Source organism: Scyliorhinus torazame, chromosome 11 (genome assembly GCF_047496885.1).
Source record: "Scyliorhinus torazame isolate Kashiwa2021f chromosome 11, sScyTor2.1, whole genome shotgun sequence".
In the NCBI taxonomy this organism is placed as follows: domain Eukaryota; kingdom Metazoa; phylum Chordata; class Chondrichthyes; order Carcharhiniformes; family Scyliorhinidae; genus Scyliorhinus; species Scyliorhinus torazame.
Window position 1 is genome coordinate 12,300,265 of NC_092717.1, and position 18,489 is coordinate 12,318,753.

At 49.8% G+C, this 18,489-nt stretch overlaps 1 protein-coding gene across 5 annotated transcripts in view; it reads right to left on the reverse strand.

Annotated features, from left to right (window-relative positions):
• LOC140385128 (myelin basic protein) overlaps window positions 1–18,489 on the reverse strand; it is a 213,178-nt gene that overhangs the window by 47,115 nt on the left and 147,574 nt on the right. For all 5 annotated transcript variants that reach the window (XM_072466963.1, XM_072466965.1, XM_072466964.1 and 2 more), the window contains one exon: window positions 1,550–2,013. In XM_072466963.1, the coding sequence (XP_072323064.1) occupies window positions 1,550–2,013 (464 nt within the window). The remainder of the gene's footprint in view (window positions 1–1,549; window positions 2,014–18,489) is intronic.

Sequence of the window (18,489 nt, forward strand, 5' to 3'; positions counted from 1 at the left end):
AAGGACAAGCAATTTGTATATTGTACAGGAATGATAACAGTCAGGTTCCTTAAGAAAAAGAAATCGAATAGGATTCTAAAATCACCCCACCAGGGTGATCACCTTAGAACCATTCATTGCCAGCACATTTCTGTTTCCTGTGTAAAGTTCTGCAGAATTGTTGTTTGAACCCATATATTACCCAGCAGTAAGAAATCAACCTTCATGAGCAATATTAATGATGAAGCTGGCTGTACCTGACTTACTAATTTGTGTCTGAAAGATCGTACAAGGCAACGAAAGCCCGCTACGTTCTTTCCTCACATTCGCCTGGGCTCTCGCTTTCTCTGAGTCAAGGTTTATTTGCAAGGAGGGCGACCCCAACACGCAGGGACCGCACAAAAGGCGCGAGAAACGATCTTAGCCAGTCATGACAAGCAAAAGCTTTGGCAGATACTAATTACTTTCAATTCAACATTATTAATGAGGTATAATCGCAGACCACAACAAACACAATGAAACAAAGCCGTGGAACAGTCTAACAGAAAGGGAAACGGGTCGCGAATTAAACGGTTCGATCTCTACAATTTTAGGCGGGCCAATTTTTTTTTTTACAAGTGCGATTAGATAAAAGTGATGCCAATTAACGTAAAGATAGCTTTAGCGAAGATTAGTGGCTACAACAGAATCTTAAAATGTACTTTTTTTTAAGTGACTGATTGTTCGTCGGAGTGGGTCGAACTTAATTTGGCCACAACCAGGCTAATACAAATTTCAAGTAAAACCCCCGCCAAGGGGGGCACCTGATATGAAAATGAAATGAAATGAAAATCGCTTATTGTCACAAGTAGGCTTCAAATGAAGTTACTGTGAAAAGCCTCTCGTCGCCACATTCCGGCGCCTGTTCGGGGAGGCTGGTACGGGAATTGAACCGTGCTGCTGGCCTGCTTTTTAAAAGCCAGCGATTTAGCCCAGTGAGCTAAACCAGCGTCAGAAACCTCAAGGTTCTGTCTACTGGAGACATCACTGAACCAATTCACTCCAGATGACCTGATTTAGGGAATGCAAATCATTCACTGATTCTCCAGGAGATTATTTTTGACCAAATCACTGAACCAATCAATGTTGGTCTCATCTTACAGCTAAATGCTGTAAGGTGCATCAAGAATTTAGAAGCTATTGTCATAATATTTGATGAATTAGTTAGTCCAGAAACTGAAAGCTCCTCAAAGATTTTGAGAGCTCCACTTGTTTCATCCCTGTATTACACGCCTTTTTAACCAGTAACTATTATTTACATATTAGCCATGCACGGTCCTTTTACAATAATCAAGGTGGAAAACATAACGCACAAGCTTAATGAGTCTGCCAACGTTCTAGTACAAGCCACACACAAAAAAACAGGGGTTCTTCATTATAAACAAACTATCTTTAAAAAATTAAAGCAGGGAAAAGACCATCAACATTTAGAGTGGGCGCCCTGGCCATTTCAATTCTTGCTGCTAACTGAGACAGTTTGGAGACCCCTCTTCTGAGAGTTTTAGGCTCCTGTTTAGTCCTCAGAGCTCACCTTGCCCTTCTCAGGTACTCTCCTGGGACCTTCTTGCCCAAAAAACTTTCCCAGCTGGTCGAGTAGGCCCGAGTCTCTTTGCCTCGAGTGGGCTCCTCCAGCTTGCTTAGCATGGTCTGAGGCACTTGCAGAGGCCATCTGTTTTGCTACTTGTCCCTTCTTAGCTGATGATTGTGAAGACAGTTTCTGCACTTCCATCAAATCTGAGTCCGCCACAGGAACTGAGCTATCCTCTTGGATGGCCTGAAGGTCTTCTGATTCCGATGGGCGGTCTTTGAAGGTGTTGTCTTCACGTCCTGGTGCGTCACGGGAAAAGAGGCGGACCAAGTGTGGGCGAACAGCTGCCTCAGCTGTATTGGGTGACTTCCAGGCATTCTTTGGGTCCTCTACGTTCTTGGAGCCTGTCGCCACCATCTTCTTTGGCTTTGAGGAGGATCCATTGTTCTGATTCACATCTGCCTCTGCTGCAAATAACAAGCACCAGCAATGAATACACAACACATCCAAGGAACAATGCTGCGTTTCACAGGCACATTCTTAGTCATTCCGCCATCATTCCAATCAGAGAGAAACAAATCACATTTTAGGTTTTACAGCAGTTACCTTTCTGTTAAGGCAAAGCCTGAAGTTCTTTTAATCGTGCATTCACTCTTTCAAATTATACTTAAACAGAATATTCACCCAATTTTTGGATACCGTTACCACATGCAAACTTACACAGCAGAACAGTACATGCACTATTCAGAGCTCCATGCAGCAACAAAACATCAAGGCATCAGCATACTAAATATGTTTTAACAGTTATTCTTTGTTTGACTGAATACGGTTATTGAGTAAGAAACAAAAGGGAGTTTTGGTGTCACTGTATGGTGAACGTTCGGTATCAGCGGTCGAACAGAACTCCAGAGCACTTAGATTAAAAATAGTTAGTTGCTTAGCTTTTGCAACACAAGCTTATGAATCTTTCATCACATCGACTGTCAATTTTTATCTGCTTACATTTACTTAAGGTTCAAAACCTACACAAATGCAGCACAAATATTTCAAACATGGGTCGAACAAGTCCACATAATGAAGGGTTCTATATTTTTTACCAGTCGCTGGGGCTTGTGGCTTGGACTGTTAACCAGGACTGAAGATTCAATAAAGAAATAGGGTCCCTATACTGCAATACATTTGCGGGCAGGGTTCTCTGGAGAGGGAGCACGCGGTGTTTTCCGGCATCGGAGAGGTCTGCCATGCCTCGTGGGCACCGCGGGGACTGGGGTGGCATTTCCGACCCTCTTAAATCACGTTTTGGTTTGATGTTTCATTTTTTGATTTTATTTTTGTTCAGGGCAAGTATCCCTTTAAGGGGCTGTCCCTTTAATTTGTCCTCCAGTTTATTCGATTTAGTTTAATTGGTTTTGCTCAAGATCGGAGCAAAGACATAGGAGCTAATCAGAATTCAAGGTTAGTGGAAAATAGTCAAACCCAAACTTTACATGTTACGGATTTTGTGCTAAATGCTGGATTTGTCCATTTGGACAATGAATGGGTGAATCGCAATTGCTGAAATATTTTGTTTATTGTTTCATGGGATGTGGGCATCGCTGGGCTGGGCCAGCATTTGTTGCCCATCCCTAATTGCCCTTGAATTGAGTGGCTTGCTCGGCCATTTCAGACGGGGTAGTTAAGAATCAATCACATTGCTGTAGTTCGGGAGTGTCCTGTAGGCCAGACCAGGGAAGAACGGCAGACTTCCTTCCCAGGTGGGTTTCTGTGCCAATCGATGATAATTTCATGGCCGCCATTACTGAGACTAGTTTTCAATTCCAGATTTCAATTGAATTTAAATTCCACCAGCTGCCGTGGTGAGGATTTGAACCCGTGTGCCCAGAGCATTAGCCTGGGCCTCTGGATTACTAGTCTAGTGACATTACTATTGTCCCACTTTCTCCCCCACAATGATTAAATATGATTACATTATATACCCAAATTTAGAAAACCTCTTCTCTACCTTTACCTGAGAAGGGAGACAGGTGACTGTCTCTCCCACAAAGTACTGAGGATGTACTGCACCGTCAGGGGTGGTGTTCTCAGATGAGGGATCAAACTAATACCCAGTCTGACTCCTCAGGTGGACATAGCAGACCACATGGCACTACATGAAGAGGAGCTGAGGCGTTCTCCCCAGTGTCCTGGCCAATGTTTAGCCCTCAACAACATTATTAAAAACACATTATCTGGTCATTTAGGGATGGCACGGTAGCACAGTGGTTAGCACTGTTGCTTCACAGCGCCAGGGTTCCAGGTTCGATTCCCGGCTTGGGTCATTGTCTGTGCGGAGTCTGCACGTTCTCCCCGCGACTGCGTGGGTTTCCTCCGGGTGCTCCGGTTTCCTCCCACAAGACGTGCTTGTTAGGTGAATTGGACATTCTGAATTCTCCCTCCTGTGTACCCGAACAGGTGCCGGAGTGTGGCGACTAGGGGATTTTCACAGTAACTTCATTGCAGTGTTAATGTAAGCCTACTTGTGACACTAATAAAGATTATTATTGATAATCCCAATGCTGTTAGTGGAATCTTGCTTTGTGCAATTGGTTGTCACAATTCCCACTCTGCAACAGAGACTGGAATTTAAAAGTACTTAATTGGTTGGAAAGCACTTGAGACTGGAACTGCCTCCCTAACAGCACTGTGGGTGTACCTACACCTCAAGGACTGCAGCGGTTCAAGAAAGCAACTCACCACCAATTCTGAAGGGAAACTGGGGATGGGCAATTAATGCGGAGCCTAACCAGCATCACCCACATCCAGTAAATGAATTAATAAAAACATCCTGAGTTTGTGAAAGACACGATACAGGTTTCTCCTTATCATAGACAATTTTTAAAAGAAAAAACCTAAAACTGCTGAAAGAGTGGATGAACATATATGTAATTATAGATTCTTGAAGAGAAAAAATATAGAAAGGGGAGGGGCTGCATGGTGGCGCAGTGGTTAGCACTGCTGCCTCACAGCTCCGGGGACTCGGGTTCGATTCCGATCTTGGGTCACTGTCTGTGTGAAGTTTGCGTGTTCTCCCCGTGTGTGCGCAGGTTTCCTCCGGGTGCTCCGGTTTCCCCCCACAGTCCAAACATGAGCAGGTTAGGTGGATTGGTCATGATCAATGCACGGGGTTACGGGGATAGGGCGGGGGTGTGGGCCTAGGTAGGATGCTTTTTTGGAGGGTCGGTGCAGACTCAATTGGCCGAATGGCCTCCTTCACGAGAGAGAACAAGTCAGCGGTAAATCAACGGGTGTTTCTTCTCAATAGAAGACTCTGACACCTTGACGGACTCTTTCGTGAGACAATGTAGGGGCCCATTTTACAAAATTCACATAATTCAGCGCAATCTGATCACAGATTGAGACTGGGATCCAAAACCATTGTTGGACAACATCGTGGAAGTTTTACTGAGCCAAGAGGATCTTGCTGCTAATGTATTGGAGACAAAACATTCAGGAGAAGTTCCACTTGCAAACATTGATATTCTTCCCCCATGCATGTATAAAATTAGTCAATATTTTAACCAAAGTGGGTTAAAGCTTTGCTGTTAGCAAGTCAACACTGGTTTCTCATACTCTCAGTAGATTTCTGAACCCTTTTTATTATCACTCAACAGAACCAATAGAAAGCAAAGATCACCAACCTTTCATGATCAGACCACAGGGTTGAGAAGGAATGGTTAAACCAGAGGCCGAATAGGCCCAAAAGCAACAAATTTAATTTGAACATTGATGTTATCGATAATCCCAGTAGAATTCCTGATCCTTTAAAAACCTTTGAGGCAGGGCGGCATGTGGCGCAGTGGATAGCACTGGGACTGCGGCGCTGAGGACCTGGGTTCGAATCCCGGCCCTGGGTCACTGTCTGTGTGGAGTTTGCACATTCTCCCCATGTCTGCGTGGGTTTCACCCCCACAACCCAAAGATGTGCAGGTTAGGTGGATTGGCCACGCTAAATTGTGCCTTAATTGAAATAAATAAGGGTACTCTAAATTTATTTTTAATAAAAACTTTTGAGGCAACTTATTGAATTCACGAATTGACCTTGCTATAATGAATAACAGCACAGAGGCTTCAAACAATAGGAGGGGTATTGAGCAATAATAGAGTTCGACCAATGAGGTGCCTGTTAAAGAAAGGGAGAAAGACAAAGCTCGGGAAGGAAGCTTCAATGAATTGGGTCAGAATGGCCGATTCAGTTTAGGGTCAAACCCTAGTTGTGCTCTCTGCAGTTCAGTGCGGGCAAGCAACTGGGGGTGGAATAGGGATGAAGTAAGGTCTTTGCAGACACGAGAGTCATTCGGGCTCACCCGAGAGCCCGATGGCCAGACAATCTGACAAAATAGACATGAGCATGAATGGAGTGGTGGCTAGTAAGATTTTCTTATGGTGGGTAATCACCAGATTCAACATCTAATTTTGTCTCATTTCCCCAGCCGCACGGTTTTTTAAGTCATTTGGTTCCTCGGCCCACGTAGGAAGGATAGGACCATCGGGGGACAGAGTTCTCCACTGTCTCATTCAAGGATGCTCCAGAATGGGGGGGCACCATCCCGCCCCCTGTTTAAATATACTCCAGGCCAAAGGCAACAAGAAAAAAGCCTTTGACCTCCTGTCTGCTGAGGTTTGATTCATAGATTATCATAGAATTTACAGTGCAGATGGAGACCATTCGGCCCATCGAGTCTGCACCGGCTCTTGGAAAGAGCACCCTACCGAAGGTCAACACCTCCACCCTATCCCCATAACCCAGCAACCCCACCCAACACTAAGGGCAATTTTGGACACTAAGGGCAATTTTATCATGGCCAATCCACCTAACCTGCACATCTTTGGACTGTGGGAGGAAACCGGAGCACCCAGAGGAAACCCACACACACACGGGGAGGATGTGCAGACTCCGCACAGGCAGTGACCCAAGCCGGAATCGAACCTGGGACCCTGGAGCTGTGAAGCAATTGTGCTATCCACAATGCTACCGTGCTGCCCCTCGAGATCACTTCCCTCGTGCAACATTCCCAGCATTACGATACGATCCCAAACAGAAATTATTATCCTGGTGTAAAACGTGCAACGTGACTGCAAATGTATTGGAAACAGAAGCACTTGGAGAAAGAACTGCCTTGGTTATTATTTGATGAAACCTAGTTCCTTGCGTTCGATGGGCCGAGGGGCCTAATTCTGCCCCTATGTTTCATGGTTTTGTGGAATCATAGAATCCCTGCAGTGTAGAAGGAGGCCTTTCGGACCATTGAGTCTGCACCTAGGCCCAATCCCCGCCCTATCACCATGGTCCCTCCTAACCTTTGGACATCAGGAGGCAATTTAGCGTGGCCAGTCTACCTAACCTGCACATTGAATCTGGGTCCCAGACACTTGGGGGGGGGGGGGGGGGGGGGGATGGGGGGGTAGGGTTTGGTTGGGGGCTGAAATGTTCCAGGTCGGGTGTCGCCGCTCGGTTAGGTGGGGGAGGGGAGGCGGGACTCTTCGTCTGTGAGGCCTTCAAGCCTCATATGTTTAAACATTGTGGATACCCATAACAGGGGCAACTGCAGCTGCTGCCTGTCTGTCCTACTACACACTTCCACGACAGAGCTCTGCTCTTGGTTCTATGCTGATGGTCGCTTTAACTCCCTTCGACTGGGAGCAGCCTCTAGCTTCACAGCTGATGGCTATTGTTAGTTGTGACAGCACTTCACAGCTTGATCGTTTTTTGCCAATAAAATAATATTCAAGTGGTGCTGCAGGTTGTATTTGTTCCTGCTGGTGGCTGCAAATGCTTGGAGGCTGCTGCTGCTGCTGTTTCTTTCTTTTTCTGGAAGGGGATTTTGGGAAGATGACCTGCTGCCTGGGCTGCGAAAGGGGATCTCTATCTCTCTTTCGGCATACTCTGGGTCGGTGCGACTTTCTACTGCTGGGGAGTTTACTGCTGGGAGCTGCAGGAGGGAGGGGGATGGATTGATCTGAATGAGCAACTTGATGCAGATTGCTGGTGATTTTATTGTTGAGTGTGGTGAGTGCTGCATGTCACCGTGAGTCAAACACGCTGGGCGTTGAGGCTGTTTTCCTACACCTTGAATGGCAGTGGAACATGTGGATACCGGGCCTTGGTTCCAGTGATATAAGGCGGCTTGAACAATGGAGGCTCATGGACAGAGACTGATACGTAACACAACTGAATGGCAAGATAGTCCAATTTGTTTAGGAACTGCGTGGGGTTAACTAGCACGTTGCAGGCCAACCTCGCTGTTGGTGACTGCTCTCTCCTCGGACAATCCCTCTATTTCCAAAGCCCGTTTGTCATCGGGGAAGAGGACTCGAATCTCTGGTACTCCGCCGCGCACCCCCCCACGCGCCCCCCCGGCCCTTTTCCGCTTATTGTGGGCTATCTTCTCCTGCGGGGTCAAAGTGAGGGCAATGTGAACGGTATGCTTGATGGGCCGGGGGGTCTATAACAGATGGCATGTGTGGGTGCCGCAACTGGACCTGAAGGGGTTGTACTGGTGGGTGCCAGTGGGCTATAAGGAGCAAGCATGAAGATCAGATATGGGGAGGGTGCGAGGTGTCAGCCAGTGATGGGGGGTTGGGGATTTGAGAGGTGGCAGGCGGGACTGATGCCAGGAGAGAGGTGGTAACTCACCCTTGCAGCTCGATGGAGGTCGTTGGTCTTCTTCCGCGTTGGCTGGCGGCCCTCCTGGTCATGCTGCCCACACTGACAGCCGCTACCACTGCCCCCCCAGGCGCCATTAGTGACCCTCTTGCTGGTCCTCCAAGGGGAACAGGATGTCCCGTCTCACATCGATGGTGTCGAGAAGCCTGGCCAGGTCGGCATCCCCAAAGTGAGGGGCAGGTCTGCGTACCGCCATGCTTGTGTGCTGAGTGGGAGTGAGTGGTGAGGGAGCGTTTAAAAGCAACTTCCCCTTGTTAGTGGCGAGATGCTGAGGCACGGGTCCGGCGAATCTGACGGCGAGACAGCCAGTAATGGCGATGAGGTCCTGGGGGCTAATTCCTGGCCCTTAATGCTGTTAAATACCCGCGATCTCGCAACCGTGCTGTCGAGAAAGACCCCACCAGTCGCGGCCAAAGTGACACGTGGAAATTTTTCCGTTAAATCACGCCCAATGACTTTAATTTCAGCCTGGGGGGAGGAATCTATAATCGCCAGTGCTTTACTGGTGGAGGCCGTGGATGATTATAAAAACAGAGCAAAGTGTCTAAAATACAAGACGCCATTTCCCACCAATAAGAGTTTTCAGTACGGAAGCAGGCCATTCAGCCTAACTGGCCCGTGTTAAGTGTTTTTTGCCTCACAGGAGCTCCTCGCACCCGACTGCCTCTCACCCCTATCAACATAGCCCTTTATTCCTTTCTCCCTCCTCTACTTACCTGCTTCCCCTTAAATGCATTTATGATAGTCACCTCGACCACTATCTAAGGTCGCAAATTCCACATTCTAAGCAACCTCTGGATATAGAGGTCTCTCTGGAACGCCCTACTGGATGTTTTTAGTGACTAACTCATACTCACTGCCCTTCGTTCTGGCCTTGCTCACAAGTGGAAGAATCTTCTCCATATTTGCCCCTATCAAACCCTTTCATAATCTTAAAGGTCTCTGCTTAGTCCATAAGGCCACAAGACATAGGAGCGGACGTAAGGCCATTCGGCCTATCGAGTCCACTCCACCATTCAATCAAGGCTGATTTCAATGCCATTTACCCGCTCTCTCTCCACAGCCCTTAATTCCACGAGAAATCAAGAATTTATCAACTTCTGTCTTAAAGACACTCAACGTCCCGGCCTCCACCGCCCTCTGTGGCAATGAATTCCACAGACCCACCACTCTCTGGCTGAAGAAATTTCTCCTCATCTCTGTTCTAAAGAGACTCCCTTTTATTCTAAGGCTGTGCCCCCGGGTCCTAGTCTCCCCTGCTAATGGAAACAACTTCCCTACGTCCACCCTATCTAAGCCATTCATTATCTTGTAAGTTTCTATTAGATCTCCCCCCAACCTCCCAAACTCCAATGAATATAATCCCAGGATCCTCAGACGTTCATCGTATGTTAGGCCTACCATTCCTGGGATCATCCGTGTGAATCTCCGCTGGACCCGCTCCAGTGCCAGTATGTCCTTCCTGAGGTGTGGGGCCCAAAATTGTTCACAGTATTCTAAATGGGGCCTAACTAGTGCTTTATAAAACTTCAGAAGTACATCCCTGCTTTTATATTCCTGATTTTATCCCTGATTTTATATTTTATAGTCATCGTTTGAGCTTCCCATATCCAGGGAAAAGACTACTTAATTTAGCATTTTATTTTTTCCGTGTTCTTCCCCGAACCGCCTTCACGACAGTGATGCGTCTCTTTCAGTCCTCGCATGAACAAATTGGGAAAAATTAGTGGACTCCTGGGGAAAACCCAGGTGCAGATTACTCTGGGATTAATTTTGATTGTATCCACAAAGTGACTTATATGATCAAACTTCTTTCCCCTTGACAAAGTAGTTCATAGAATCATAGACTCGCAGAATCTCTACAGCGCAGAAGGAGGCCATTCGGCCCATCGACCGTCTGAAAGAGTCCCCCTCTTAGGCCCACTCACCCTCCCTATCCCTGCAACCCTGCCTGACCTGCACATCTTTGGGCACTAAGGGCAATTTAACCTGGCCAATCCACCTAACCTGCACACCTTTGTGGACTGTGGGAGGAAAGCGGAGCACCCGGAGGAAACCCACGCACACGCGGGGAGAACGTGCAGACTCCACACAGTCACCAAATGCCAGAATTTAACCTGGGTTTACGGCGCTGTGAGGCAGCAGTGCCAACCACTGTGCCACTGTGCCGCCCCTACAGTTTAGAGAGAGTTTTTGTGCTGTCGACCCTGCTCCCTCACAGCGGGTTCCCCGGCAACGGGACGTGCGAGCCATGCAAAACTCCATAGACACCGACGGGACTGGAAGATCTCGGTGAGCCGCTTCTGCCGCCAGAAAATACGACAAATTCCGCCCAATGGAATCAGATGTCAAAATATTGTGGAACTCAAGCCCGTACCCTCGCGCACCTCGAGGTGGTCAGGAGGGATCTGGTGGAGTTATAAATGAACAGTTTTAGCTTTGCTGCTCTAGATTCAATCGACATGCCCTGGATTTTAGCTGATTAAACTAATAAGAGGATAAACTTAAGAGGATAAAGTGCACATCCTCTGAATGCATGACTCATTCCGTTTTGCCAATTCAATCTCTTTCTATTCATTAATGTTTTAGTGTTAATTTGAACACCAATGACACTCCAGGCCTCAGTGATATTTTGCGGACCACTCAAGTTTATTTACATCTAATTCTGAAGATTCTGCATGAATTTTCTAAATGGACTCTTACATTCAGGGGCCTGGATTGAACTCTGTGCTTCCAAAAACCAAAATGGACATCGATGCATTTGTGCATGAACTTATTCCCCATTTCGGTATTCCCCAGCACGGTAGCACAAGTGGCTAGCACTGTGGCTTCACAGCGCCAGGGTCCCAGGTTCGATTCCCCGCTGGGTCACTGCCTGTGCGGAGTTTGCACGTTCTCCCCGTGTCCGCATGGGTTTCCTCCGGGTGCTCCGGTTTCCTCCCACAGTCCAAAGGCGTGCAGGTTAGGTGGATTGGCCATGCTAAATTACCCGTAGTGTCCATAAGGGTTGGGAGGGGTTATTGGTTTGCGGGGATAAGGTGGAAGTGAGGGATTAATGTGGGTCGGTGCAGACTCGATGGGCCGAATGGCTTCCTTCTGCACTGTATGTTCTATGTTCTTTCCCGAAGTTTCAAATGTTGGAATGCTCCATGCATTTCACAGCCCATCTTGAAGGCCAGCATGAGAAAAGACTGGGACATAACTCCTGTCGAGGTTCCCGCTCCCTTGGGAACTGTCCTTCTCCCTTTCAAAACTGCCATCAGAGTTCGCCTGAAGAAACCCACGTCAATTCTGACTTTCCCTTTGGTGTTTGTGGGATCTTGCTGTGCGCAAATTGGCTGCCGGGTTTCCTGTAAATCAACAGTGACTACGTATCAAAAAATGCTTCATTGGCTGTAAAGCACTGAGAGACATCCAGTGGTCATGAAAAGCGCTGTCTAAACGCAAATCTTTCTTGCATTTTCTGTCCTTGCTGCTGTCCGTCTCTGACCTCCTATCCTTCCGAGAGGCCACGAGCATTGCCGCGAATCTGTTCCCAACTTTCCCACCACTCCTGTTTTGAATGTCTCCAGGTTGGCCCTGAAGTCGCAAGTGGCAACCTCTGCAATTGCGGGGCACCGTCCGTGTCCCTCCTCACCCCTCCCAACCACTTTGTAGCCTTTGGAGACACCATTGTCCTCCACCACCTCTTCACCATTGTCCAATGGGACTGTCCCTCCCTTGGCTCCACTCTTGCCCCAACCAAGCACAGCCAAGGCACCTCCAGGAGTGGGCTCCTTTGCTAACCCACCTCTCAGGTTCTGCCCTAGAGATCCATCCATCCGTAGCCTCCACTCTATTTGCATCTGAACCTTGGGGAACACTGGTTAAAAACATGGGGGGGGGAATAGTTGGGATCATCCGTATGCTTACCTGCTTCCATATGACACCCAGTTCTAAAATCTCCACCTCCTTTCCCGACTTGTCTACTGCCCTGTGCAGCCGGCTTTCTCGTACGGGACGGAGCGCTGTGAATCAATGACTGGAGTTGCTTGAGAAATAAGGAACTGCTGGCTGCCAGGCCCCAGGAAGTAAAACAGTGTGAGGCTTGGCACACAGCATGCTGCCAAAGCCCACTATCTTCATTCAGAAACTACAGGCAGGTTTTAGACCATTTAAGATGGACACCTTCAGACAGCAGCTGGCACGCAATGGGGTGCCTGAAATTTGTATCGGCAAATGTCAATTCTTGAGGTAGTAAAGAGAAAATACTCATAAATTAAATTCATTAGATCTCATGGGCAGCCGCATACTGGATTGATTGGAGCAAACAACCATTCCGCTAACAGTTTGGCTCTGAACGTCTAGCTCTAAGACGCTTGGGGATGTAGAACATTAATGGCATTATGAAAATATTGTTATCTGCAATTTACAGCAGACTCTCATTGCCACAATATAGGCGGCACGTAGCACAGTGGTTAGCACTGCTGCTTCACAGCTTCAGGGTCCCAGGTTCGATTCCCGGCTTGGGTCACTGTCTGTGTGGAGTCTGCACGTTCTCCCCATGTCTGCGTGGGTTTCCTCCCACAAGTCCCGAAAGATGTGCTTGTCAGGTGAATTGGACATTCTGAATTCTCCCTCAGTGTGCCCGAACAGGCGCCGGAATGTGGCGACTAGGGGTTTTTCACAGTAAATTCATTGCAGTGTTAATGAAAGCCTACTTGTGACCAAAAGTTATTATTATTACAAGTTCAAGGCAATCGTCAAGAGTTTTTTTTCCAATCAGGGTTTCTCTTGGCTTTGATGTTGATGGCAATAGGACCGCTTAAAAAGAATTAATTACAAGAAAATGTTGATCGTGTAGTGCATTTATAATGCATTTACCATGCATTTATTAGAACACGGATATCGAAGGCCCGGAATGACACAACGCAGGAGGCGACTATTTGGCTCACCCTGTCAGGGGGAGGCAGTACTGTACGTCACTGCACCAGTAACCGTGGGGCCCAGCTTCATTCCCTGGGGATATGGTTTCAATCCCACATTGGCAACTGGTGGACTTTAAATTCAATTAAAATATTGGCAAGTGAAAGCCAGCTTGAGACTTCCTGACCATGAAACCAATCACCGGTTGCTGTAAAGAAAAAACCGCATCGACTTCACTAAATATCCTCGAGGGGAGGGATACTGCTGTCCCTCCCTGGTGTGGCCTACACGTGACTCCAGACCCGCAGCAATGTGGCAGAAATATCCGCCTCATTTGTACTTGGTGGGAGTCAGACCGAGACTGATTGAGTGAGTGTGTGGCCTGCTCGCTGTTAATTTTATAATTACCCAATAGGTTTAAAAAGCTATTTTCAGGATGGAATGAACTTAACAGAATAGGGAAAGATGGTAGAAATTGATATTCACCTGATACGCACGTGCCACCCCCCTCTCCCCGACTCCGCTCAAGCATTACCTTCCTTACTCGCGGGGTCTTGCCCGCCCAAACAAAGCCAGTGATCACTTTGTTGACCCGTTTATAAAAGGACCGCGGAATAAAGATGGGGAGACACTGAAATACAAACAGGAATCTCGGGAGGACCGTCATCTTCACCGTCTGCACCCTCCCAGCTAATGACAACGGGAGCACGTCCCATCTCCGAAAATCATCTTTCATTTGGTCTACTAGTTAGGCCAGATTTAATTTATGCAACCGGCCCCATTCCCGCGCCACTTGAAAGCCTAGGTACCTAAAGCTTCCCCCCCCACTAATCTAAACGGCAGCTCCCCCAATAGCCTCTCCTGTCCCCTCAACTGGACCGCAAACATCTCACTTTTCCCCATATTTAGCTTATACCCCGAAAACTGGCCAAATTCCCCTAGAATCCTCATGATTTCTTCCATCCCCTCTATTGGGTCCGATACATACAGGAGCAGGTCGTTTGCATAGAGCGACACTCTGTGCTCCACCCCCCTCCCCCTCCACCCCACCCACACCCCCGACCAGCCCCTGAAGCTCTCAGAACAATTGCCAATGGCTCTACAGCTAGCGCGAACAACAGTGGGGAGAGGGGGCATCCCTGTCTCGTCCCCCGGTGCAGTCTAAAATAGTCCGATGTTGTCCTATTCGTCCGTATGCTTGCCACGGGAGCCTGATGCAGTAACCTGACCCAGTGAATAAAGCCCCGCCCAAATCCGAACCCGTCCCAGTACTTCCCACAGATAATCCCATTCTACCCGATTAAAAGCCTTTTCTGCATCCATTGCGATCACTACCTCCACCTCCCTATCTTCCGGGGGCATCATGATCACGTTTAACAACCTTCTTACATTGGCCACCAACTGCCTACCCTTAACAAACCCTGTCCGGTCCTCCCCAATAACATCCGGAACACAATCCTCAATCCTGGAGGACAAAACTTTGGCCAGCAATTTAACATCTACATTCAACAGGGATATCGGCCTGTTGGACCCACACAGCTCCGGGTTCTTATCCTGCTTCAGAATCAGCAAAATCATGGCCTGAGACATCGTTGGGGGCAGAACCCCTCTTTCCCTCGCCTCATTGAACTTCCTCATCAACACCGGCCCCAATACCCCAGAGAACCTTTTATAAAACTCCACTGGGTACCCGTCCGGCCCCGGGGCTTTACCCGACTGCATGGCCTTCAGACCCTCCACCATCTCTTCCAACCCGATTGGGGCCCCCAGCCCTTCTACCAGCTCCCCCAAGAAGTGCCTCATCCCCTCCGGACCCGTAGGGGGTTCCGACCTGTACAGCCTACTGTAGAAATCCCTAAACGCCTTATTCACCCCTACTGAATCTCCAACCAGGTTCCCATCTCCGTCATTTACTTTCCCTATCTCCCTGGCTGCCTCCCTCTTTCTAAGCTGCTGTGCAAGCATTCTGCTGGCCTTCTCTTCGTGTTCATAGATCGCCCCCCTTGCCTGTCTAAGCTGCTCCACCGCCCTCCCTGTGGTTAACAAGTCAAACTCCGCCTGTAGCCTATGCCGTTCCCTTAAAAGCCCTGCCTCTCGGTTCGCCGCATACCTCCTATCAATCAGTAGTATCTCATTTACCAGTCGGTCCGTTTCTGCCCTGTCCACCTTCTCCCTATGGGCCCGTATCGAGATTAGCTCCCCTCTGGCCACCCCCTTCAGTGCTTCCCAGACCACCGCTGCTGAAATTTCCCCCGTGTCATTGACCTGCAGGTAGCTCTGAATACATTTCCTCAGCCGCTCGCACCCTTTCGTCAGCCAAAAGTCCCACATCTAACCTCCAGTGCGGGCGCTGGTTACTGTCTTTACTAACCTGCAGGTCCACCCAGTGCGGAGCATGGTCTGAGATTGTGATCGCTGAGTACCCCGTGCCCACCACCCCAGCCAGTGTAGCCCTGCTCAAAATAAAGAAATCAATCCGGGAGTACACTTTACACACGTGTGAGTAGAAGGAGAACTCCTTCACCCTCGGATGCCCAAATCTCCATGGATCCACCCCCCTCATCTGCTCCATGAACCCTTTTAGTTCCTTTGCCATTGCTGGCACCCTGCCCATTTTCGAGCTTGACCGGTCCAAGCCAGGGTCAATGTGTTGAAGTCCCCCCCCCATGACCAACCTGTGTGAGTCCAAGTCCGGTATCTTCCCCAGCATCCTCTTTATAAACTCCACATCATCCCAATTTGGCGCATACACATTTACTAAACCACCTGCACCCTCTCCAGTTTCCCACTGACCATAATGTACCGACCTCCCACATCCGAGACTATTCTATCCGCCTCAAACACCACCCGCTTAGTGATCAGGGGCGGGATTCTCCGACCCCCCGCCTGGTCGGAGAATCGCCGGGGGCTGGCGTGAAACCCGCCCCCGCCGGTTGGCGAATTCTCCGGCACCGGATATTCGGCGGGGGTGGGAATCGCGCCGCGCCGGTTGGCGGGCCCCCACCCGGCGATTCTCCGGCCCGCGATGGGGCAAAGTCCCGCTGCTGGAATGCCTGTCCCGCCAGCGTGGATTAAACCACCTCTCTTACCGGCGGGGCAAGGCGGCGCGGGCGGACTCCAGGTCCTGGGGGGGGGGGCGCGGGGCGATCTGGCCCCGGGGGGTGCCCCCACGGTGGCCTGGCCCGCGATCGGGGCCCACCGATCCGCGGACGGGCCTGTGCCGTGGGGGCACTCTTTTCCTTCCGCCTTCGCCATGGTCTCCACCATGGCGGAGGCGGAAGAGACCCCCTCCACTGCGCATGCGCGGGATGCCGTGAGCGGCCGCTGATGCTCCCACGCATGCGCCACCCGGCAATGTTATTTCCGCGCCAGCTGGCGGGGCACCAAAGGCCTTTCCCGCCAGCTGGCGGGGCGGAAATCAGTCCGGCGCGGGCCTAGCCCCTCAGGTTAGGGCTCGGCCGCTCAAGGTGCGGAGGATTCCGCACCTTTGGGGCGGCGCGATGCCGGACTGATTTGCATTTTTGGCGCCGGTCGGCGGACATCGCGCTGATAACGGAGAATTTCGCCCCAGGATCGCGACCCCTCTAGTCTTTGAGTCCAGTACCGAGTGAAAGACCTGACTGACCCAGCCGTTCCTCAATCTAATCTGGTCAGATACTCTAAGGTGCGTCTCCTGCAACATTACCACGTCCGCCTTCAGTCCCCTAAGATGCGCAAACACACGTGCCCTCTTGACCGGCCCATTTAACCCTCGAACATTCCAGGTGATCAGCCTAGTTGGGGGGTTTATTGCACCCCTCCCGTCGCCGATCAGCTATCCCCTTTTTTGGGCCTGCCTCAGCCCATGCTCCACGCCTCCACCGGTCTGCCCCCAGGCAGCCTCCGCCCCCAACCTCCTCTCTGTCCTTTAGCCCAAGTCCCTCCCTCGTCAGAAGAACATTTACCCCCCCCCCCCACAGTAACAACACTCTGTAACCCAACCCCTTTAACAAACCAAAGATATCCACAGCCCCCACTGCGCTTCCGTGAGCTAACCCGCCCAGCTAGCTTGGTGGCCCCCATCCCTGACGCCGGATAGTCTCCCACCTATTGTTCCCTCCCCACCCTCCCCCCGCTCATACAAACAAAACTCCAACATCAAACAATCCCCACACAATTGCCCGACAGAAAAACACCAAGATCTACACACCTCCATCCCCCAACAGTGCAAATGAAAACCTTAACTCACTCAGCTCTACCGCTGGTCCCAAATCAATGCAAAAGGCATTGCAAACAGCTTCCACAAAACGATAAACGAGAAACTTTTTTTTTATTTTTAAAGAGAACAGAAAAAAACAAAAAACAAAACAAGAACGTTGCAGCAAAGTTCAAAAGTGCTCAGTCCACCACCAGTCCTTTCCTTTTCGCGAAGTCCAGCGCATCCTCATGCGACTCGAAATATAAGTGCTGTTCCTCATGCGTGACCCAGAGATGGGCCGGATACAACAGTCCGAACTATCACCTTTTTCTCAAAAAGGATCGACCTAATCTGGTTGAAGCCTGCTCTTCTCCTGGCCACCTCCACACTCAGGTCTTGGTAAACCCGCAGGATACTGTTGCCCCATTCACAACTCCGTGCCTGCTTGGTCCACTGTAGAATGCGCTCCTTATCCGAGTACCTGTGGAATCACACCACCATTGCCCTCGGGGGGGGGGGGGGGGGGGGGGGGGGTCTCCCATTCGCGGCTTCCTCGCGAGTGCTCTGTGGGCCCTGTCCACCTCCAAGGGCCGGGAGACTGCCCCATCCCCCAGCAGCTTCTCAAACATATCTGCGATGTATGCCCCAGCGTCCGCTCCTTTGGACCCCTCCGGGAGCCCAACGATTCTCAAGTTCTGCCGGCAGGGACCTATTCTCTAGGTCCTCCACCTTCTCCAGGAGCTTCTTCTGCTGGTCCCTCAGCATCCCCACCTGCAACTCCACCGCAGTTTGATGTTCCTCCTGCTCAGCCAGCGCCTTCTCCACCTTCTGGATCGCCCGATCTTGGGCGTCCAATCTAAGCTCCAGCTGCTCAATTGACTCTTTTATCGGGTTCAAGCAGTCCTGTTTCTGCTTAGCAAAGCCTTCCTGAATAACTTGCATCAGCTGCTCCGTTGACCACTGGGTCGACAAACCAGAGGTCCGATCCTCCGCCATGCTGTCTCCTGCTGCAGCTTCAGCCCAAGCCTTCTCTGTCTTTCTGTTTCTGCCTTTCCGAGCACTTCCAGTCCTTCTCTCCATGCACCGATGTGGGAATTCAGTACACAATTGCCTCTGTCATCAGTTTTACAATTCAAGTCCGGTAGAAAATCGGGGGGA